The 25,426-nt window shown below is 39.6% G+C and overlaps 1 protein-coding gene across 1 annotated transcript in view; it reads left to right on the top strand.

The window, feature by feature from the left end:
• IARS1 (isoleucyl-tRNA synthetase 1) overlaps positions 1-25,426 on the top strand; it is a 451,726-nt gene that overhangs the window by 320,954 nt on the left and 105,346 nt on the right. The window contains exons 21-24 of the mRNA XM_030205292.1: positions 2,433-2,524; positions 11,646-11,723; positions 12,400-12,521; positions 24,944-25,046. Of these exons, the coding sequence (XP_030061152.1) occupies positions 2,433-2,524; positions 11,646-11,723; positions 12,400-12,521; positions 24,944-25,046 (395 nt within the window). The remainder of the gene's footprint in view (positions 1-2,432; positions 2,525-11,645; positions 11,724-12,399; positions 12,522-24,943; positions 25,047-25,426) is intronic.

The raw sequence follows: 25,426 nt of genomic DNA, 5'->3' as shown, positions 1-25,426 counted from the left end.
GCACTGTGCACATCTAGTAGCTCTTTACTGTAGAAGTACATAAGTAATGCCACACTGGGAAAAGACCAAGGGTCCATCGAGCCCAGCATCCTGTCCACGACAGCGGCCAATCCAGGCCAAGGGCACCTGGCAAGCTTCCCAAATATACAAACATTCTATACATGTTATTCCTAGATTTATGGATTTTTCCCAAGTCCATTTAGTAACGGTTTATGGACTTGTCCTTTAGGAAACCATCTAACCCCCTTTTTAAACTACTACTTAGAAATAAGTAGTAGTTGTAATAGTAGTATCAGGTGTATGAGAGCTTGGGTGAAAATGGAATAGGTAGAGTACTGACTAAAAATCTACAAAGCCCATAAAACCTATGTGTATATCTCTTCTCAGGGTTTGTGTTCCAAACATTGCCTTTTCAGGCTGAAACATCATTTGCCTATGCTTTTTCTTTAGCCTGGATATTGCTAGCTTGTAGACTGTTAGAAAAGTTACTTTCCTTTATAATATACAGTTGAAGTATAATTTAATGAGTACTTCTAGGGTTTATGTTAAAAGAACATTACCACATCAACAAATTTACTACCATTTCAGGAAAACATACCAGATACATTGTATAAAATTAAAATTTGAAAATACTGTAGATTACAAGTTGAGATTTGTTAAAAAAAGTGTCAAATGGCCAACTATAGTTTTAGATATAGCTTTAAGTGTGAACAGTTTACTTTATTAGCAGTGACATTTTCAGACATTTTATTAAAAATGTTTTTATGAATATATATGTATAAAATTTGCTGTGTTATTGAGGCTTGAATGCTGTTCCCTAATGAGAAAAACTTGGTGTTTGCGAAATCATTGGGTCGTCTTTGAAACTGAAGGGTAGTTATGTGTATTAAGGGAATAGTGCATGATTATTAAGGGAAATGTGCCTTATTTGAAATTAACATACATTTTTTGCAAATTGGAGATGCAGATGTATGCAATATACCTCATTATTATGCAAAATGAATAACATAGTTTGTATTTAACCTTGCAAGGTTGCATTATTTATGAAAAGACAGTACCAGATTTTAGAAGCTAACCTGATGGAGAGCCTTTTAAAGGTGACTGGGTCTGAAATAGAAAGCCCCCAATCACCCAGTCTTGCATCTAATGGCAAAAGACCCTTATGGCAGCTTAGCCCTTTACTACTAGGAGTCATCAGCACCATTTCGAATTTGGCAGGGGCAAGAGTGACTGGAGATCACTCCTGCCCCCGTATCACTAGACCAAGAGATTTTAAAACTAGGCCCAGAGGGTCTACAGGAAGGTCGGGACATGGGAGGGGAGGGGATCCCTTTGGTGGGAAGGGAGGATGTGTTTGCCAAGGGACTTCAGCCCCTTTAAGAAGCAACCCAGGAGTATCAGGCCACAGGTTAACAGCCTGATGGTCCTGGCCAGGAAAAATGACAGCTTTTAGCTGGTGTTACTTTTTCCAGGAATAATGCAGCTTGCGGTGTTCACTTCAAGCTGTGTCATCTGATTTACGTAGTAATGACACATTTTGCTTTACTTTGTGTCACATGGTAAAAATGTGTGCTATGGTGTGCTATGGTAATATAATGCATATTATTGCCCTATTATCTGCATTACGGGGCAAATAATGTGGATTATGGCTGTAACACATCTCAATAACTACGCCCCTAAATGTTTGTCTTTACTGATATGTGGTTGATATTTTACTTTGTGAATGTTGTTTTTGGCCCTCCAAACATCCATGGAGAGCATTGACTTTTGCTAGGATTTCCTTTTCATTTATGGTGCATATGATGTTTATGACTTTAAATTCATGATGGCTCTTCTCTGTATGACGACCTTTTAGTTGTGAAAAATATTAATAGAAGTATAAAATACAAAGCATTTGCCATTTCTACTACTGTGTGTCAGAAATCATACTGGCATGCCATAGATACTGGATTGAATTTTTAGAAAGCAGATAAACCTATTTTGGCACGTATAGAACTTTTTACACGTGACTCATACTCGTGGAACCATTATACTAAAACAGATGAAGAAAATATTAAAGAACTGCATTATTAGTGCTATTAGAATGAAAATAGCACTGTCTTCTAAATATTTTGAAAAGGCCAAGGGGAAGAAGTTACATTGTCTCAAGTGATTGCTTCTCAGGAGGAGGTGTTTCGTTTTGTAATGCACTAAGACAGAAGAATGCTTTAGTGCACAATTGGCACTCGTTTACCTTCTGTTGCCACTTATGACATATAGTTAACACCTTTGTGTACCTTAAAAAGAAAAAAAATAACCCCCCTCCTCCCAGGATTTGTTCATGACTTGGAGTAAAGCGAAGCAACTACAGTAGAATTTTGGTAAAAATAAAATGGAAAGATCTGTATATAGCTTGTTTTTCCTAAGGAAACTTTTTCTTCTTTTGCTCGTAGCTTACAGACTGTACACAGTAGTGCCAAGGCTTGTTAAATTTGTTGACATGCTAACTAACTGGTACGTCCGGATGAATCGCAGAAGGTTAAAGGTATGCTGGACCCTTACTTGTTAAATATCTGCAGAAAGACTCCCACAGATTTAAGAATATTATTGTAGTATAAATGGATACAGTAATCACTTGCGAGAAGCTGTTTGACAAATATTCTTAGTTTAGTACTGTAATAGTGGTAACTTGGGTCCCTGTTTACTAAGGTGCGCCAGCGTTTTTAGTGCACATTAAACGCTAGAGTTGCCCATGTGTTTCTGTTGGTTACTTAGTGTTTAGTGCATGCTAAAAATGCTAGCATGCCCTTAGCATGGCTTAGTAAATAGGACCCTTGGCTTTTAACGTTATGGCAGGCATGAAACTGATATGTAAAAAAGAGATGCAAACTCCACAAACACTTGCAGTTGGGCAGAAAAAAGTAAAGGTACTCTACCTTGAAAATATTAGTCCCATGTGTGCATCATATCTTTATGTAAGACTACTTTGTTAACTAAGTGCCCTTTCTTAGCATTCCTCCTGATCTGTTCAGTTGAGTGGGTTATACACTCCTACTAGTAGATGAAGACTGAGAACAATTAGCCTCAAAGTAAACCTATAAGTGCCCTTTGCAGCCTATTGTCATTCAGTATTTTTATCAGTCTCCCATCAGATGGCAGATGTCTAGTGAGGTAGGCCACAGGTGTAGGGAATTTATATATCTATATTTTTGGATTGCAGTCTTCCAGAGCATTAAAAAAAAAAAACCAAAACAATCAAACAAACTAATAACTCTAGCGGCAGGCAGGAGTATAGTATTGTGCCTTGGCTTCCCCTTCCTACTACTGGAGGGGAAACCTCGAGAGCCTTATTGAGTCAGGAAAAAAAAAGCACCTAATAGGAAAAACTTAGTAACATAGTAAATGTCGGCAGAGAAAGACCTGCACGGTCCAAGCGGTCTGCCCAAGAAGGTTTCCATAGTTGAAACTGGCACTCTGCACAGGTTCCACGTCATGATTAAACATCTCCCTGCCAATTTTGGGGCACAGACTCTAGAAGTCTGCCCGGCTCTGGACCTACTTCCCAACTACTGGAGTTGCTGTTGAAGCCCACCGCAGCCTTGGCCCTGATCTGTTTTTGTCATTTATGGGACCCAGACCATAGACATCTGCCCGGCATTGGTCTTACTTCCGAACCCCTGAAGCTGCTGTCAAAGCTCACTGCAGTTATGAGGTCATTTTATTTTTTTTGCTTTAATTGGACGCCATCCTTTTTCTAAATAGTATTCCTAGTGAACCTAGTCAGTATGTAAGGGAGGCTTTAGGGTCTCTTTGAGTCTCTTATCCCATTTCTGCTCCTGCTTCACTGCCATAGGTGTTTTCAGTAGGGGAAAGGAAGGGACATGGTGCCCTAGTAGCAGTGTGTCGAGAGTTGATGGCACAGCTGGACGAACTGTGCCAGTACCAGACCAGGTCTCCAGTGGCACATACAAGTTTTGCACTGGACAACAGTGGAAGGGACCTCAGCGCTTGGTGTTGAGTAGGCAAATGGCAGCAGGGCAGCATTGGAGGTGATAGCGTGAGGCTGGCTCCTGAGAAAAGATGTTCAGGCAGATTATCAGACTTGCAATCTCTTGGATCCAGATGAGTGGAGTCTCAGCCCAGAAGCCTTTGCACCAATTGTGCAGCACTGGGACAAACCGGTGCTGAATTTAATTCCAATAGTGTCTGACCAACACATAGGCTCCTTGACTTTTCAGTTGCCAGAAGGAATAGATACCTTAGTCCAGACATGGCCCATCAATCTTCTGTATGTGTTTCCAACATGGCCTCTGCTGGGCTTGGTTGCATTAGTTGGTGAAACATTGTCTGGGTGTGCAGGCAAGATAGGATGCTAAATTTGGAGAAAGAGACTTGTCTGCAGGCTTAGTAGTCCCTCCCTCATGAGCGTTACTGCTTTGGTATTTCCCACTTGGCTGAACTGGTTTGGCGAAATGCTCAAGGAAGGAAAAATTAAGTCTTGCTAATTTTCTTTCCTTTAGTTTCTCCGGACCAGTTCAGAACCCACCCATTGGAGGAGTAGCCTAGTGGTTAGTGCAGCGGACTTTGATCCTGGGGAACTGGGTTTGATTCCTACTGCAGCTCCTTTTGACTCTGGGCAAGTCATTTAACCCTCCATTGCCCCAGGTACAAATAAGTACCTATATGTACTATGTAAACCGCTTTGAATGTAGTTGCAAAAAAAACAGAAAGGTGGTATATCAAGTCCCATTCTCCTTCCCCTTAAGCCGCAGAAGGGAAGTTAAATTCTAGAAGATTTGCTTGAAGGTTCAGGCAGAGCAACAGCAGTCTTTAAAATTAATTAATTAATTAAAGAGGGATCAAGATTTAGGTGGTTCTCTGTAGTTTTGGTTCTAGTTATCTTCCTGGTTAAAAAAAAAAAAAGAGTTTATGAAATGATTGAGTAAAACTTGTGGGCCTACTGTCTTAAGTATTGAAAACCAGAAGGCAGTCAGATTGAAAAATAATCAAATCTCAAAAAACAATCTGAAATTACAGTTGCACTGTGATCAGCATATAACTGGATGGAAGAAAAAGATCTTGGAAGCCTTTGGAGAGATTATCATTGACATCTCTCAGCAGATTAGGCTGGATATTTCTTTCATTGATCATAAAAATCTCCCAGAACCATTTTTGTATAATTTTTCAAGTGCTTTAATTCCTGCAGACACTTTTGTGTTCCTTAATAAATGTACTTTAAATCTTAATTCTAGCTCTAAACGTTTCTAATCATATAAGCATATGAGCAGTGCTGGCTATAAAAACCTTTTCAAGATCAAAACTTTTCTAATTATATGATCAGTAATGGATGCAAAAACAGTTAACATGAAGCCTGGGGTGGCCCAAGGCAAGATGCTGCCTGAGTCGGGGCTGAGATGCTGGTTGGGCCCCCCCCCCCCACCCTCGGCCAAGCTCTGGCATCTCCTCCCTTCCTTCACCCCATTCCCCGTGTTTTCCTTCTTTCTTCATGATCCAAAAGCCGGCGGTGGCAGTGATTCCCATACACTGCCCTGCCACTGGCACTGACCTCTTTTCTACTGTGGCTTCCTCTGAGGAAACAGGAAGTTACATCAGAGATGCAGCCGCAGTAAAGAATGGGAATTGCACCTGCCGCCTGTGGCTTTTGGAACATGAAGAATGAAGGTAAATTCTGGGAATGGGGTGGAGGAAGGAAGGGGGGAGATGCTGCTTCTGAAAGAGTGCTGCCTGAGGCCCCCTCCTCAGGTGGCCTAATGGTCGGACAACCCCTGCATGAAGCTAGGAAAACTTAACTTTAGACTATATGGGGCCACCGTTTCAGGCTTCTTCATGGGTATAAGCCTAACTCCTTCATTTTCTGGAAAGCTTTTATTAAACTAAAATATTTTCTATTTAAAAAAAAAGTTGGAATTAGCATCTTCATTGTATCTATCCTGCATCTATCATATGTATTCTTAAAAAAAACAAACCAACCTTACTGTTCCCAGAAACCAGCTTCTCTTTTGTTCTGTGCAATCAGCATGGCTTCTAACTGCTAAAGGGACATGCTGGCATTATGAATTGCCATGGGACTGCCCTGTGTGGTATCATTGCACAGCTGCTCATGGTATATGTCTTAATCCTTTCACCACCATTACTTTCTTCAAAAACCTATATTTTCTATTAATTTCTCTACAGAAATACAGTCCCTTCTATAGAAATATTGATACCATTAGGTTCTAGTGTTTTAAGTCTTCTTTCAATTCATCTTAACTCTTTGCTGTAGTTTAATATGATCTCCACCTTTTTCTTTTAGGTTCCATATCGAAAACAAAAAAATCTTAGTTTTTCAAACCAATGAACAGCCTCCTCAAATTGTGCAACCAACGGTTCTTCTCTTGTGTGTTTTAGTATTTATTTATTTTTTTAATTGTTGCATTTGTATCCCACATTTTCCCACCTATTTGCATGCTCAATGTGGCTTACAATTTCCGTCATGACATATGCCATTTCAGTTTTAGTATTGAATTTATGCTCACATATTCTCACTCGAAAAGATCCTTGTCTATCAAATATAGATTTTATTACAAGGACAGATAATACATTATACCACGTAAGTACTCTTGTGAAATATTAGTGAAATATTGCAACATATAAACACTCAAACTCGTTCTACTAGGGACCACTGGTTCACTGTCTCAATTTCCATATAGTTATCCAATGATATTACATATTCATCTCACTTTGATGTGTAGATATATTCTTATTTTATCAACCTAGGACCTCAGCGCTATCCAGCGTGGCTTATTCTACAAAGAATACTTGCTCCTGTACAAGAGCGCCATCACTTAACATTGGAGCTGTATTTCTATCATCAGTCCTTTATTTTATTTTCTTATTTCTTATTTTCTTGTGGCGGTAGTGCCCACAACCAATGTAAAAAATCTCCTAAATAAGGAGAAAAACAATGGTTACTTGGTCCTCTTGTCACTACTACACACCCTTACTGTGAGAGAGATATGTCCCTTTAACCGTGAAATCTAATGTGACTAAATATCAATTCTTTGCCTTTTTCTTTCACTAATAATTTTTTTATCTAGATGGACAGCATAAGCTTTTATCCCTATCTGGGCTGTTCACTTATCTTAACAGCTTGTGTCTTTGCTGTGTTATATCTTGGGGCACTCTGCTTTTCATTGCTGCTGCATCTTCCCAACCGGTTGGTACGTTCATGCTGTCCAATTTCAACTCCAATCTTAGTTCCAATCTCCCTTCTTAATCTCCTGCATTGTTCTTCATTTCTTCTTCTTCTACAAGCACGTGTTGTTTCACAATTATTATTGCTGCTTCAGCAAGCGTTCTTTTTCTCATGCAATTTCCCCTTCCAAGATGGCCGCGGTATTTAAACAGACGCCTTCCTGGCCTGACCAATCCCAAAGAAGAAATCTTTAAAGGGCTATTCCTTCCTAATAGAATGCCTTCCATTCCACATTTTTATTCAGGCCATGTGGTGCTGCAGTTTTATACTTGTAAATCAGTCGTTCTTTCTGCCATAGGCATTTTTTAATGTGCCCCCCCTTGCCCTGTTTTGTATTTTCTCTATTATCATGAAGCTCAATTGATCAAACGTATGACCTTTCTCTATACAATGCTATGCCATTGGTGCTTCCACTCTTATATTAATAATTCCATGTTTGTGTTTGATTATTCTTGTTTTGAATTTACAAGACATATGTCCAATGTAGATCATACTGCAAGGGCATCTACATGCATATATAATGTTTATAGACTCACAATTTGTGTCATCCCTCGTTTCAGTCCGTTGTCGACCATGTTGCCATATCAATGTTGTGCCTTCTATTATGTTAGGACATATACAGCATTTACCACATCTTTTGCTATACTACTACTACTACTACTAATAGCATTTATATAGTGCTACCAGACGCACGCAGTGCTGAACATTTGACACAGAGAGACAGTCCCTGCTCAAAGAGCTTACTTAATCACTTTCCGTTTACTCCACACATCCAATCTACATATCGCATCTTGAATATTTATTTGTATTCCTAGTGTAGGATACCATTATTTTCTTTTCTCTGAATAGTTCATGTGTTTGGAGAACCCTCCAGTGTTTTTTAATGATCGCTGCCACCTTTTCTGATTGCTTAGTATATTTCAAAATGCAATTAATTTTAGATTCCTTACTACTACTACTTAACATTTCTAGAGCGCTACTAGGGTTACGCAGCGTTGTACAGTAGTAGTAGATTGTGCCCAATATGTTTGAGTTGTATCACACACTCTCCTATACCTTAGGAACTGTGAGAACGGTAAACTAGTAACTAAATGTTTAGGGTGCATGCTATCAAACGACAGCAATGAATTGCTGTCAGTCGGTTTGGTGTATATTTCTGTATAGACCCTTTGACCCTCTTTGTGGATCCATATGTCAAGAAAATTCACACATTCATGTTGTGCATTGCAGTCAGATTTGATGGTTGGATGACATTGATTTAATTCTTCTACAAATTGTTCCAGTTCACTCATTGTTCCTTCCCATATTACGCATATATCATCAATATACCGGCCCCAGTAAGTTACCTTGTGAAATTTAGAGGATGTATACACGTACTGTTTTTCAATGTGTGCCATAAACAGGGGACATACCTGGGAAACAGCAAAGAGGTCACCAACATAAGATCAATATGCGACATGGTGCACGAGCCACATGGGTGTACTCTTTATCTAATGGATGCAATATTCTCCATGAGTCTACTAGGTCTAAAACTTTACAAAAATGGCTCAATCCTTGAGTCGACCTGTGGTCACCAGGACTGATTCCACCCATGTGATCCATCTGCAGATCCAAAACGGAATTAAAATCTCCAATACCATTAATGGCAAATGAGATAGGATGCGCAGAGCTTCATTAACTGTTGAAAAAATGTCATATTAAACATTAGATACATAGAAATTCAATAACACTAGTATATTGAACATGAAAATGTATCATGATATATGTACCAGACTCGCCTTGTTCAACCTTGTGAATAGTATAAGGAAGAAATTTACTAAACAGTATTGCAACCCCTGCACTATGGGTAGTACCAGAAGAATAATAAGCTTGTTTCACCCACCCCTTACATAATTTCTCATGTTCAGTGTCTGACAGATGGGTTTCCTGCAAGCACGCCACATACGTTTTTTGCTTCTTCAGCTCTTGCAATATCTTTGTACATTTATACCTGCAACCCCCCAAACTCTCTCACCTATACCCCTGTTCAGGCTATCTGGAAAGTTGCCTATTCTTCCCGCTCCACTCCTAACCCAAGCATCAACCCCCCTCCACTCCCCCACCCCCGGCTACAAATAAACTTGAACTAATTTCAGGACAAACAAACCCAACCAAAAGTAAAATCCAATACTGTCTTCTACAGTTCACTCCAATTTTTTGTCCCTATCCAATCCACAACATCAAAGGAAGAAAAAAGAAACATTCCCTCCCTGACTGGAGAATACTTGAACCCAGGAGTATTGTGTAACTTCAGCACACAAACCTTTACATTCAAACCATGGAAACCACAATGACCTTCCACATAATGATAGCCAATCAGGCTGTTACCAGCCAAGACAGTCAAGTAGCCACAGAGGCTGTTTCTGAAATGTCCCAAGTATCTAGTGTAGCCATCAAGGAGTGATCAGCAGCAACCATGTCAAAAAAGTGTGTTTGTCCATTGCTACCCACCCGCATTTGTGCCTGGTATAGCAGCACAAATTTGACATGTTTAGCAAAAACTGTAGAGCAAATTCACAGCGCCTTTTTCAGCTACAGCCACAGAGTAACATATGAAAAAAAAAATACAATGCTTCCAGGATTAAAGTATTTCTAGATCTTAAGGCTTGCATAATGTTGACCTTATGAGTATAATTTAAAACCTTCAAGATCATCACTCTGGGTCGGGCCCCTGCTGGGCCCTTAGGGCCAAGTCTATGAGCTCTTTCCACCTTGAAAGGTCCATGATGAGTGCCCAGCTGTAAAGACTGAGGGGAACTAAGCCTCTAGAAAGCCAATCAACTCTTCATCGAGGATTCTGTCTGGCAACCCCAGTAGTCTGAGGCTATTTCCACGGGCCCTGTTTTTTCTAAGTCCACTTTTTGTAAAAGTTCCTGAATTTGCTTGTCCCTACAGCCCACTTTAGTCTCCACAATTGCCAGCTTGTCCTCCACATTACTAACCCGTAGTTCCAGCCCCATTCTATCAAGCCTCTCATGGGTTGAATTTATTTTATCAAAGAATTGTTGCAGCTTGCAATCAATTGCAGCTTCCACAGCCACCGAGACCTCAGCAATGATCTCAGCCATCCATTCAGAACTGACTGATGGGCTAGGAAAACGGGGAGCTGCTGCCATCTTGGCCTTTCCCTGTTTGATACGCTCTCGATCTTTTCTCACCGGTCGCGTGGCATTAGAAGCACCTGCAGCTCTAACAACAGACACTGCTGACTAGGGAGGACTAAGGAAAGGCATGGGGCAAGATTTTTAGCAGGTAAATCACAAAACTCAGGGCATGAGCAGAGCAGGGAGAGGGGCAGATACAATCAGCGTCTGCCTTCATGATATCACTGAAAGTCTTGTGATCACTGTAGTCCACCGATGAAGAAAGGATAACTCTCGAAAGCTTCTCTAAGATACACATTACATTAGTCCAGTAAAAAGGTATCACCCACCACTTTGTAGTAAATTTTCAGTATAATTTACCCAGTTGACCATTATTAACATAATAAAAACCTTCAAAAATGTAAAAAGATTACAAAATTCAAAATATGCTTCCCTTAATATTTGCATCAATAAAGTGTTTCTCCATAACATCTCCAGTGGTGGATTCATCCTTTGATCAGCCTCTACTTTTTCCTGTTTGATCTTTGCTCATTGCAGCAGATTAGCTCAGCTCAGTAGACAATTGGGTCTTTAATAAATTGTGTTCCTTCATACCAGTTCTTGGGGCCCATTGTTCTTTTCGCCTTCTGTGTGATCATTAATTTATAATAGGCCATTTACATGTGTGTGCGGGCCTATGTTCTTGAAAAAGACTATACAGTTACTTCCTATATGTCCTTATCAGTGTTTTGAATGTGTAAATTTGCTATAAGCAGAAAAGGGTAAGAAGACCCTCACAGATTTAGGGCTCCTTTTACTAAGCGGCGATAAGCCCAACGTGGACTTACCGCTTGCTATACAGGAAGTACCGCCGGGTTACCGTCATTTCTGGTGCTACAAAAATGTATTTATTTTTGTAGCGCTGGAGTATGCCCGGCGGTAATATTGAGGTGGTGGTAAGGGCTCCTCCCCCCACCCTGAAATGGCCGCAAGGCAATGCTTTACTGGCCGCATGGCCATTTCTTGCAGGAAGGTGAGACCTCCCTTTTACCAACTATGGTAAAAGGGGGCCTTGGCGCACATGTAAAACGCGCACTGACGCCAGCACCTGCCCCTTTTTGCTGCAGCTTGGTAAAAGGGGCCCTTAAACTTTTATTTGGCGAGTACTAGGTATTGGAATCCAGTCATACCTCACACAATGCATTATGATGCTTGTTTCATTGTCAGAGTAATAGGGAAAAAAAGTAATCTATCATGCTACATCTTGTCTCCTTGAATATTTTGAACAGGGTGAAAATGGCACTGAAGATTGCATTATGGCTCTGGAAACCTTGTTCAGTATTCTTTTCTCTATGTGCAGGCTAATGGTAAGAGGGGATTTTACTGAATTACATTAAGATAATTAAGGAGCCTTGGGACTAACACGATAGTATAGAACAGACTGAAGTCTGTGAGTTCAGTCTGAAGTTTGGGAGCATCATAAAAGTGATTAAATATTGATTTTTTTTTTCAGGGTGTGTGAAAGCTGTATGATTTGAAGATATCCATATTAATTGAGAGACAGGAAACTTGTAATTCTTTAAAGATAAATGGGTTGACGGGGTCGTTTAAGGATCTTGTGGCAGCTCTTGCTGTTGAATGGATGCTTCCTTCCAGAGCTTTTTGAAAAGAGGAAAAGCTTTCACTACCCGTACATGGGAGTTCTCTTACTGCCAGTAGTTGCAGGAAGGGAGGATTAAAGCAGAGGCAAACTAGGCATGTGCCTAAGGCCCAAATGTTTTAGGAGGAGCCGCTTTAGATATGCTAATTCAATGGCTGCCAAGGCAGATTGGTGCTCTGGTAAGTCAACCATGGTAGAAGGAACCTGAGCCAGCAGAGGCCTCTGTGGCAAGCTGTTCTTATTACCTGTTGCTAGAGCCAGATGGGGACTCATTTGTGGGAGTTTTAAAATGTATTTAAATTACAATGGAGGCCCCAATGCACTTGTTTGACTAGGGCTCACCTAGGATGCTCTCCATAACAAAATATATTTAACATCAACAGGCACCCTTTACGCCGTTTATTACAGAAATGATGTACCAGAACCTGAGGACTCTGCTTGATCCCTCTTCTGTTCAAGAAAAGGATTCCCTTAGTATTCACTACTTAATGCTTCCACAAGTGAGGTAAGAAGCATGGTTTATATACAAGATGAGTAACAGTATAGAAAAGTGGCGGCTTCATGAAGGATATGTGTTTTACTACCGAGACTTGCCCAGAGAATAGCATGGCAGAGGGGTGATCTCCACACACAAAATGCCTCACAGCATTTTAATCCATTCTCATTCATGGATTAAACTCACAAGTTTGCTGGTTATCTTCTGTATTGTAATCGTAGTCCTAATGATGTACAGGTGATATGGATTAATATTTGGGGTTTTGTAAGTGTTGGGCATGGCTCTTTGAACAAGCTTTTCCCAATCATTAGACCTAACTTGGCAGTGTCTGATATAAATCAAACATTTTAGGTGCAGTGGAGTAAGGCTTGAGAGGTTGAAGGACTGATCTTAAAAGTCAGAACCAGGATTTTGAACTTGACTTAGTAGGGTATTGCAAATTAGTATAAAATGTTATGATGGATGTGATCTATATAAATATATTCTAGGAATGCCCATCCCCTCCCACAGCCCCACCCCTTTTCGGTTCTTCACGTAAAAATTTACATACGCATCTTTATAGAATACTGACTAAAGATGTGTGTATAAATTCCAATTATTGTTAATAAGCACCAATAATTAACGCCCAATTATTGATGCTAATTGATGTTATGCAGTTAAAATTGCAATGCTAATTGGGTACCTGCCCAGATTTGCGTGTGCAGTTTTGAGCGCCATTTATAGAATTGGGGGGATAACATTTAACATTGATAATTTTGTTAGACTTTTATGAGGCCTGTATCATTCTCCCTCTATTAGGACACCTTTATATAGACCAGAAACAATCAAATAAGTGCACTTTGGCTTGTGTGATTATCCAGGAGATGCAGGGATCTTCCTGACGTGTTGCTGCTTTTAAGTCTAATAGAGTGTGTTGATATTCTTTATCTACTAGGGAGAAAGAGGTAGCAAAGTTGAGGGAAGATGTGACCTGCTGTGCTAGCAATAAATTCTCTCCATTTCTAGAGTTCAATCATGTTAGGTTGAATACAGTCTTTTCCATAAAAAGTTTTTACTAGCTTTTTAAAATGAGCCCCAGTCACTTCAGAAGTGTCGTCGTCGTCTTCTCTGTGGCTCTTATGGCCACTTTCGATCTCATAGATCACGCTATACTGCTCTGTCTTCACAGTATTAGTCTCACAGAAACAGTCTATAAATGGTTTCAGACATATCTTGCAGACAGACAATATACTGTACAACACACCACTGAGACCTCTACACTCTATGTCCCATCATTAGGTGTACCTTAAGACTGTTCGGTCCCCTACATTTATTCAATATCTTCCTTGCCCCTCTTCTCACACTAGCTCAATCTCTAGATCTAACTATGTTCATCTATGCAGAAGACATCCAACTTCTTTGCACCCTCAACCATCTAAATCAACAAGAGGTATCCAATATCAACGATAAGCCGATACAGCTCACAAACTGGCTTCAGAATAACATATTCGCTCTAAATCCTGCAAAATCAAAGGCGCTTTTTTTCATTCATCACTCCAGAAAATCCTTAAGCCGGCCTGTTATACTGTGCAACAATCATGTTTTAATACCACTCGTATTCTTGGGGTTACCCTTGACAATACTCTTATATTCCGTCCACATAGTGGTCAGGTTGTTCATTCTTCAGACTTCATCTAGTCGGATCAATACAATCTTTGCTTCAACCATCAGCCCTTAACATTTTTATCCACTCACTCGTAATTTCGCAGTTGGACTACTGCCGTTCCATTATACAAAGGCATCAGGATCAAGGATCTCAGACAATTCAGAATACAGTCCTCAGAATTATTGGCAAAATAGGCAAATATGATCATATCACACCCTACACGACAGCAGCTTATTGGTTACCCATCCAGTGAAGAACTACTTATAAGCTACTTCTACTAGTTTTTTACAACGTTACTCTCAGAAGAAACCTTATATCTTTCTCGTCACCTAACTATGTTCCTGCCTATACCCTTAGGTCTCTTAACCAAAAGCACTTATTCATATCCAGCCATAAAGAGATAATTCATGAACACACAAGCAACTCTATTTTCTCATTTCAAGGACCCCTACTATGGAATTCATCGCCAGTGCTACCTTATGCATGAATCCCCCCATCTTTCCTATCTGATATTGTAGTTCCACCCTCCGCAGTCACACTGTATTATGAATGAATCACTTTTTTCCTTTCTTTTAGCCTGTAAACCGCCTAGATGGCATGACCTTAGAGCAGGATAGAAAGTATGTAATAAACTTGAAACTTGACTCTTGAAAGTGGAGATCCTAGTAACTTATGTGCTGTCTGAGGTTTTGCTTGGTCAGTTTTTGAGAAGTAGGATTTGCTTGGGTGATGGCTGTGCAGTTACATGCTCAGTGTTGACTGTAGACATTTCCAATTTGTATTTTTAATCGTCTTCCGTGTTCTTGTTCTTTTAATTCTGGAGTGAACCAGGGTGTGTACACTTAAGGTTTTTGGTGATGGTTTGAGGTCAGTGTTCCAAATGTTCACTAATGAAGTGGCAGTCAGGGAGTGCAAACTGGAGGTCAGTGAGGTGGCGAGGTACAAACTGAAGGGTAGTGAGATAGCCGGGGGAGGGGGTAACAACCCAAAGTCAGTGAGGTGGGTGTGTCGGTGTGAAACGCAGGCTGGTTTTTGAGAGTTTGTACTTGTGTGTGTGTTAGGTCTGACCAAAGTTTTATTTATTTTGATTTATAAACCATATGATGATCTCACAACATGTACATGCATTGCTATTCAGCCAGTTAAACCAGCAGCAGCCCAACATCCACAAAGAAGACTGTTTTTCCTGAAATTCAACTGTTTATTGCAAAGTAAATATGAATAGTTTACTTTATACAGAAGCTGAAACTGGAAGTCTTTCTTTCCCAGGGCAAGTCTATGTATGGATATTTACAGCTGCTTACAGACTGACGATATGGTGCAAAGTGGAAAATGTTTATTTTTGCTTTATTTTAAGTACATAATTACATAAGTATTGCCACACTGGGACAGACCAAAGGTCCATCAAGCCTAACATCCTGTTTCCAACAGTGGCCAATCCAGGTACAATTACCTGGCAAGATCCCAGAAAACTCAATACATTTTATGCTGCTTATCCCAGAAATAAACAGTGGATTTTCCCCAAGTCAATTTAATAATGGTCTATGGACTTTTCCTTTAGGAAGACATCCAAACCCTTTTTAAACCCTGCTAAGCTAACTGCCTTTACCACATTCTCTGGCAATGCAATTCCAGAGTTTAATTACACATTGAGAGAAGAAAAATTTTCTCCGATTCGTATTAAATTTACTATTTTGTAGCTTCATCGCATGCCCCCTAGTCCTAGTATTTTTGGAAAGAGTAAACAAATGATTCATGTCTACCCGTTCCACTCCACTCATTTTATAGACCTCTATCACATCTCCCTTCAGCCGTCTCTTCTGCAAGCTGACGAGCCCTAGACACTTCAGCCTTTCCTTATAGGGAAGTCGTCCCATCCCCTTTATCATTTTCATCACACTTCTCTGTACCTTTTCTAATTCCACTATATCTTTTTTGAGATGCGGCAACCAGAATTGAACACAATATTTGAGGTGCGGTCGCACCATGGACCGATACAAAGGCATTATAACATCCTTACTTTTGTTTCCATTCCTTTCCTAATAATACCTAACATTCTATTTGCTTTCTTAGCTGCTGCTGCACACTGAGTAGAGGATTTCAACATATCAACAACGGCGCCGAGGTCCCTTTTTTGGTCGGTGATTCCTAACTTGGAACCTTACATTATGTAGCTATAGTTCGGGTTCCTCTTTCCCACATGCATCACTTTGCACTTGCTCACATTAAATGTCATCTGCCATTTAGACGCCCAGTCTTGTAAGGTCCTCTTGTAATTTTTCACAATCCTCTCGCGATTTAACCACTTTGAATAACTTTGTGTCGTCAGCAAATTTAATTACCTCACTAGTTACTCCCATCTCTAGGTCATTTATAAATATGTTAAAAAGCAGCAGGCCCAGCACAGACCCCTGAGGAACCCCACTATCTACCCTTCTCCATTGAGAATACTAACCATTTAACTCTCCGTTTTCTATCTTTTAACCAGTTTTTAATCCACAATAGGACACTACCTCCTATTCCATGACTCCCATGCACAAATCTTTTTAAATTGATAGATTTGGAATGTTCAGTTCTCCTAGACTTGAATTGGCTTAAGTCTACTGCGTTATTATTAGAGCATTGTAGTAGCTACCTGAATTGTTGCTCGGAGGACGTCATTTGTTAGTGACTGTCACAAATCTTTTTCACCTGTAAGGTTAATAAGACTTTTCTTTCTAGATTTTGCTGATATATTTCTTCCCAAGTAAGCAATTTGTGTAAACTGGCTTCAAAGGTTAAAAAAAAAAAAAAAAAAAAGGTGTTTTTTTTTTTTTTAAAATGTTCACCAAACCATTTGAGTTAACTGTGATCCTCACTGGTAGGTTTTGGTTGTACATTACATATGTGTGTGTGGTGAAACACCTGCTTATATGTCAAGTCTAATTCAATTATCAGCTAGAAATGTTAGTCCTGGATCCAGTTTTTTAAAATTCTTCAGTACCCAGATCCAAAAAAGGTGGTTTATAAGAGATTTTTCACTGGTTCATTTGCATATTTTGTGGCCAGTAATTGGAATGATCTACCTATAGAAATTTGAGTGCTATCTAACTATGCAGCATTTTGAAAGCTGTTGAAAACTTTTTTTTTTATTTAGAAAATGTTTGTGTTTAAATTAATTAGCTTTTATTGGTTGTTTTTAATGATCTGTATTTTTTCCTGGAATAGGTCCAGTTTATTCTTTTGTAAGCTGCACTGAACTTTAATGGTATGCGTGGGATACAAATGTCATGCAATGTAATATTACCTTTTGTGGTAATTTTGAAATTTCAAGGTTTAGTTGAAGTTGCTAAGGAATGTGAGAGACTTCTATGTGTAATTGTGTGATTTATTTTCCTGTCTATATGCCCAGATTCTGTAAATTTATTACAGAAATAGAAAATTAAAAACAGAAACCCATTTTAATTTCCAGAGTTCCTTTTAATTAAATTATTGTGGTGTAAGCCAGGGTTTTAGCTTTCATTTATACACATTTATAGGATATGCATTAAACAAGCTATTTATTCTTGTTGTGGAAAAGCATAAATAGCTGCTTAATTAGCATTTGTAGCAGTAGCTCTTTTGTTAGCTCTGTCGCTCATAGTGGTATACCCATATGTTTAAAAGATCTGTGACTGATAGGTAATCGTTTATGATTAACCATGTATTCAGCTATAGACTTAATTATCTCTTGATTATAGGAATGTTAAACTGAATAAATTATTTTGGATGTTGTAGAGAACTGTGCTTCATATGAAGCACGAGTTGATTGACTGTTTATCTCCGTTCTTAACAAAAAATCCAATAGAAAGATATTTAGAGGATCTCTTTCTAAGGTGTGTTACCATTTTTAGCTCGCGCTAAAAATCAGCTGGTGCTAAACGCGGAGCTGCCCATTATATTCTTGTGGGTGTCTCGGCATTTAGTGCCTGCTAACAATGCTAGTTCACCTTAGTAAAAGACCCCCTTAGTGACTTGAGAAGAATAATTAATTTTATCTGGTTTTATTGGGCAGTGGAGGGGTTTAATGTGGCAATTTATTCCTTCACCTTTGGACTTCCAGCTTATGAGAACTAACCTCTGTTAGTCAATAGCACCATGAGCTTTCATTTGCAAATTTTGGGGCGTTTCTTCCCAGCATGTGGAACTGAGTGGAGAGAATGAATTGAGCAATCTTTGGCCATTTTGATATAAGCAAGTGCAGAACCTTTTACCCATGGAAAAGGGTTTTTGTAAAATTGTGTGGCCATATATACACATAAAAATAGGCACTGAAAGATTGTACATATTTTTGTATAGACTGCAGTCTTAGGGGTTTGGTTTTGTTGGGGATGAAGATGTACATGTGTATTTTACAAAATATGCAGTTGCACATATAGGACTAGATTCTAGATATGTCACCTGAAAAATTGGTGCCGGAAATATTTCTGCCTAGCTGTATTCTGTAAATTGCGCCTAGATTTAGGCACAGTTTATAGAATACACCTAGCAGCCATGCCTGCGCCTAACTCTAGGGGTGTCCATTTATACCAAGTGTCTAAGTTAGGCGAGGAGCAGGCGTACTCTGTAACCATGTGCATAGATTTTTGGAACACCCTTGTTCTGCCCATGGCCACATTTCCTTTTTGGCAGCGTGCATTAGGCTTTATATGCAACACTTTACAGAATATGCCTACCAAGTTGTGTGTGTAGATTCTAATTAATGCCAATTAGTGTCAATTGCTTGTCAGTTATCGTCACTGATTAATTAAATTTTATGTGCAAATCCACAATACGACCAGATTTGTGCATGCAATTTTGGTCGTGCTCCACTTTGGCATCCTGACGAATGTGGTGAGAGCCTGTTCTGTAACAGCATCTGAGCACCCAGATTCCATTGTAGAATGCTAGCATAACCCAGTATTGGCAAAGCTAAAATCTAGTCACCTACTAGAGTGGGGTGGTGGTGGACTCTGGTCCTGGGGAACTGAGGAACTGAGTTCGATTCCCACTTCAGGCACAGGCAGCTCCTTGTGACTCTGGGTAAGTCACTTAACCCTCCATTGCCCCAGGTACAAATAAGTACCTGTATATAATATGTAAGCCGCATTGAGCCTGCCATGAGTGGGAAAGTGCGGGGTACAAATGTAACAAAAAAAATACTATAAACACCAGCCATAGACGTGGTGTAACTGCAAGGCACCTAAATGCGGCAAGACTACACATAACTTAAAGTAAATTGTGTGTGTAAATTGGAGGCCTGCTCGTATTCCACTCATGTGAACCCTTTTGCATTTACGCACTATGCCACTTGTGTGCCCTTACAGGCAGTGCCGGCTCAAGAGGCTGTGCTGCCCTGGACCAACTTTTGTTTTTGTGCCCCCCCCCCCACCTATCCCAATCCCTGCTCCCCCACCACAGCAATTTTCACAGTTCCTCCCTCTCCCCACTATCAAACTGCAACTTCCACGATTCTTCCCTCACCCCTACCCCCAAACAGCAATTTCCACAAATCCCCCCCCCCCCCCTAGGATTCTGAGCGAGAGCGGGCCCCCTACCTGTTTAAATGCTGGCAATGCTGCTTTGTACTCTCTTGGGTCCAGGCAGCAGTGTGGCAGACATCAAGTGATGATGGCAGCAGGTGGCAGTGCTAGAGGCAGGCCAAAAAAAAAGAATGCAGTAGACGCTGAAGCAGTTTAAATGCTTCAGCATCCTGCTCCTTCTTGAAAGGCACGCTGGAATTGGATGTTGGGCATCCAATTCCAGCATGCCTTCTGGGAGGGGGGTTGTAGGTGGTGGTTCCAGGTGTTCTGTGCACCTTTCAGAAGCCAGAGTGTCTTTGAGGGAGTAGTGTTGGCATCGGTGTTTGATATGTCAGCAGAAGGTGGAGGAAGGAGGACAGCACCCAAGCTGCCGGAGCCTCTTGTTTCTAGCGCTCGTAGTCAGGACCAGGAACTGCTGCTGCTGAGAAGAATTATGGTAAGTACTAAAAAGCCAAGCTTAGCCTATGGGCTGGTTGACATCATGGGCTTAGGCGTTTGGTGCTCTTTAGTGCCAGTGCCCTGGACCAGAGCCTCACCTTGTCCATGGGTTCAGCTGGCCCTGCTTACAATATAGGCACTTGTGGCAGCAAAGGACCTAAGAGCTAAGTGTATCCTCATCCACAAAAGTGCTGGTATTCTGTACATTTATTCTGCAAGTGGTGCCTAAACGTGGGTACCCAGTTACAAAATTGCCACAATAGAGCACACAGAAGTGTAAAGCTATGCATGAGAATTTGCCTGTTGGGTCTGGTTCCAGTATTTGGTGTTTGAAAAGAAAAGGTGCCTTTTGTTATTTGAGAATAGGTGACCTCTTATAAAATTACCTGTGCATGCCAAAAATGCTTGCCTGTAACTTGGTCTGCACAGTACCTCATCTAAAGAAATTCTAGACCATTTGCAGTACTTCATTGGAAAGCCATGGGGGGAAAAAGAAAAATGAAGGACAAACAAATCTAACTTTTTATTATAAATAAATACATGGCAATAAATAGGATGCTAGTGTGCTGTATGGGGGGTTAATCTTCACTTAGGTTATAAGGAATTTTTTCAGCTTTTCTTTTTCTGATAGAGTTAAAAACAGATCATTTAGAGAGAGAGAAGTAATTGGATAATGCCTTCTTACTAAGAATGGCTGCCTTTTTTCCTCTTAAAATCATATAGATTAAAAGATTCTAAATTTTGCTGTTTTAGCTGAAATTGAGTAGCCTAAGATCTTATTAGATTTGAACAATTACAAATTTATGTTGGTATTTCCAGTGAATTCAAATAGAATAGGTAAAAGACAATGTACTGGAGTCCCAGCATTAGGAAATGGGACTTGTAACATATGCTGTATTCCTTGTGCACTTATTTCTCATATTGGGGAAAGAGGATGGCATTTGATATACAGCCTTTGTATTGTTACAGTCAAAGCGTTGTATATATATTATATAAAGGCACTTATTTTATACCTGGGGCAAAGGAGAGTTAAGTGGCTTGTCCATAATCACAAGGAGCTGTAGTGGGAATTGTACCCAGTTCCCCTTTTTCTCAGGCCACTGTACCAACCTTTGGGCTACTGCTCCACTCCATTGTTAATGTCTATTACTTTTTTTTTTTATAATTTCAAATTTCATAGATTTGATATACTGCCTTTCTGTAGAACAAACAAAGCGTTATACGTATATTATTTATTTATTTAACACATTTATACCCACATTTTCCCCACTTAGTTGCAGGCTAAATGTGGCTTACACAATACCGTAGAGGCAGGCTCCGGTTCAGTAAAATGCAAATACACAATACAGTAGTAGGCATATAAGAAACATAAATAAAGCAACAAAGAAATAGAGAGGGGGTGGTGATAAAAGTCCAATACGGTCCATAGTTTTGCTGTGTCGCAGGAAGTAGAAAGTTAATTTGGGTCAGGGGGGTAGGCCTTCTTAAACAAGTTGGTTTTCAGTGACTTCCTGAAGTTAAGATGGTTGTGGATAGATTTCACGGTTCTGGGCAAAGCGTTCCACAGTTGTGTACTTGTGTAAGAAAAACTGGATGCATAAATTGATTTGTATCTAAGTCCATTGCAATCTGGATAATGCAAATTTAAGTAAGTTCGGGATAGACTGGTGCTGTTTCTGGGTGGTAGATCTATAAGATTCAACATGTATCCAGGAACTTCGCCGTAAATAATCCTGTGGACCAGGGTGCAAACCTTGAAGGCAATACGTTCCTTAGTGGGAAGCCAATGCAATTTTTCACGAAGGGGTTTGGCACTTTCATATTTTGATTTTCCGAAGATCAGTCTGGCTGCTGTATTCTGTGTGGGCTGAAGTTTCTTAGTTAGTTGTTCTTTACTGCAACGGAATTTATGCAGGTTGTAATCTAAATGGCTTAATACCATTGATTGTATTAAGTTGCGAACTACATCTCGTGGGAAAAAACGTTTTATACGTTTAAGTTTCCACATTGAGTGGAACATTTTCTTTGTAGTAGAATTTACTTGGCTTTCAAGTGTTAGGTTGCGGTCAATTATGACGCCGAGTAGTTTTAGGCTATCCGAGATAGGGAGGGGGTGGTTTGGGATGTTCAAGGTTGTAGGTTTAAACTTATTGTGTTGAGTTTTTTTTTGTTTTGTTTTGTTTTGTTACATTTGTACCCCGCACTTTCCCACTCATGGCAGGCTCATTGCGGCTTACATGGAGCAATGGAGAGTTAAGTGACTTGCCCAGAGTCACAAGGAGCTGCCTGTGCCAGGAATCGAACTCACTTCCTCAGTTCCCTAGGACCAAAGTCCACCACCCTAACCACTAGGCCATTCCTCCAATGAGTCTTTTCAGTGTTTAGTTTCAGTTGGAATGAGTTTGCCCATGCGTCCATTGTGTTCAAACCGATCTTGATTGTATTGGTGATTTCTGTCAGGTCGTGTCTGAAAGGTATGTAAATTGTAACATCATCAGCATAAATAAATGGGTTAAGGCCTAAATTGGATATGGATTTGGCCAGTAGAATCATCATTATGTTGAGTGTTGGTGATAGTGGTGAACCCTGAGGGACTCCACAAACTGCTTTGCACGAGGATGATATGTTTGAATTCGATTTTACTTGGTATGATGTAAAGGATAAGAAACCTTTAAACTATTTGAGTATATTATATGCAGGTACTTTCTCTGTCCCTAGTGGGCTCACAATCTAAGTTATCTATCTCTACTTCAGGAAGCAGGTGAGAAAGCTTGCCTCTTCAACCAAGCCTTTAATGGAAGAAATAACTAACTTGTTAGTCTCACTCACACACACAAGGATTGACTCGGGCTGTGCATACTGCAGCGGGACATGTTTATCCACTCCTAGCCTAACTGAGATAATATTTAACCATCTCTCTGACCTCATGTGCAACTTTCTTCAAATCAGTCACCTTACTTTCAAATTCTTCCTACTTTCTTACTCATCTATGTGTTACAACTTTGCCTTACCCTTCACTACCAATTATAATGTTCTATTATGTATTGTGTTGTCATTGCAAGTAGTATACCATAAGACACCTCTAAGAAGTTTGAAAATATCTAACTTCAGTTTGCAAGTGGTTTGTCTAGGGATATATTTAAAGACTCCAACACGGGAATCAAAGTAATCAAAATTACTCAAATTGGAACCTCAACTCTCCAAATAGGGAAACAGAAATCAAATTCAATCCCTATACTTTATGGAGTCCGTTATTATCATCGGTTTCAGTCAGGAGGAAAAGGGAAAAAAACGTCCACCGCAAAAACTCATCAAGGTGGAAAAGGGTTTTTCATATTCATCCGGTTTTCTCATCCTTGATGAGTTTTTACGGTGGATGTTTTTTTCCCTTTTCCTCCTGACTGGAACTGATGATAATAACGGACTCCATAAACTATAGAGATTGAATTTGATTTCTGTTTCACTATGGAGAGTTGAGGTTCCAATTTGAGTACTTTGATTCCCATGTTGGAGTCTTTAAATATATTACTATTTAAAAGGACAGTATGGGCTGTTTATCCCAATTATGTAATCTAATACCGCAAAGACTGGAAAACAGCCAAACACAATCTTAAAGGGTTGTGTAAGTTGAGCATACAGTATTGAAATAAGGGGGGAAATACCCTCAGAAACCTAGGTTTCCACCAAGGTCTGATCAACAGGACACCGATATCTATAATAAGATTTATGTGCCTATGACCTAGTCTCTTTCATAGGGTATAGTTTCCCACCACTTCTCAAACACAACTGCCCATATTAGAGCTACAGCATAGCATAAATAAACTTAGCTTTATCAAGGCTGGCTTGGCAACCCCACAATTCAACTGCTAAGCTTTATGTTTGTTTTCATCTTAGATCAATACCCCTGAAATCATGTCTTAACTGAGTGGTTCCTGATGAAGCCCAGGTGTGGGTGAAACGATTTGGGCCCCGTTGAATGAATATCAGCAGTTGAATTGTGGGGTTGCCAAGCCAGCCTTGATAAAGCTAAGTTTATTTATGCTATGCTGTAGCTTGGAAAAGTTTGGTTACTCAGTAAAGCTTTGAAACCTGTGCTCTAATATGGGCAGTTGTGTTTGAGGTGGGAAAGTATACTCTTTTTAAAGAATTTCTCATGGATGATCATAATAAATTTAAACTCCTAATTGTACAATTATTCAATTTCTCAGTTCTATTCTAAATATTATACATAGATGACTATAAATTGTTACCTTTTTGTGTCTAGCATTCGTTTCCATATTACATATTGCAATTACTCAATCTTCATTTTTGTTATTACTACTTAATGTATAGTTTCCTGCATCACTTTTTGTACTGTTAATAACAATAAGTTGTTAGCCACATTGAACCTGATCTATTGGGATAATGTGGGATATAAATGAAATAAATTAATTAAACTTCAAGCATTGTTATAGAATACGCTTTGACTTCCGTGTGGAAATTGAGCTGCAATATATAGAATCCTGGGGCTTATGTGGAAAAACGTCCATCCTTGAACCATTTAAAAAAAAAGAAACCCAGACGGTTTTCCTGTTTACAAATGGCTCTAAGATGGATTTTTGTTTTGTGGACGTAATGAACTTAAACATCCCAATTCTGACTTGGACTTTTTCCGAAAATGTCCCTCTAAGTGTTTATAGCATATTTTTAAAAATATGTTTTGATATGACAGGAGCATAGCCTCCTCAAAGCAAGTCAAAAACGGTCTAATATAATCACCTGTAACTTATTTGTTGATGTTTGTCTACTTGTTTTTCTGTGTAATATAGGGAGAATCTGATTGACAAGCACATTGAAAGCGCAGTTTCACGGATGCAGTCTGTGGTTGAACTTGGCCGTGTGATCCGTGACAGGAAAACTATTCCAATAAAGGTAGAACTTAAGACCTCATGTGCTAACCTGCAACTTGTTAGGTCGTCTTGAAATTACAATTGCAAAAATTTACAAATGTTACACTTTGCTTTTCAAGAACAAGAGGTGGTTATATAGAGAGGAAGGTTCAGAGGAAATGAGAGAGAGTATTTCTTTAGTGAGTAGATTAGATGCTGGGATATGGTGCAGATGAGGAGTCTTTATTAATGGTCAACCATTGGTGGGGACTCCTTATGTTTCATTCCTCCGTTTCCTTTGGCTGTCTTCACTCTTTGGTTTCCTGTGTATATTCTGTGTAGTTTTTTCTTCTCTTTTATTTTGTCGCTGTTTTAAATTTAGGCCTGCCATTCATTTGCCTGGATTTATGAGCCTGATTATTA

The sequence above is a fragment of the Microcaecilia unicolor genome, chromosome 6, assembly GCF_901765095.1.
Source record: "Microcaecilia unicolor chromosome 6, aMicUni1.1, whole genome shotgun sequence".
NCBI classification, from domain to species: domain Eukaryota; kingdom Metazoa; phylum Chordata; class Amphibia; order Gymnophiona; family Siphonopidae; genus Microcaecilia; species Microcaecilia unicolor.
This window is presented reverse-complemented; position numbering and strand designations above follow the sequence as displayed.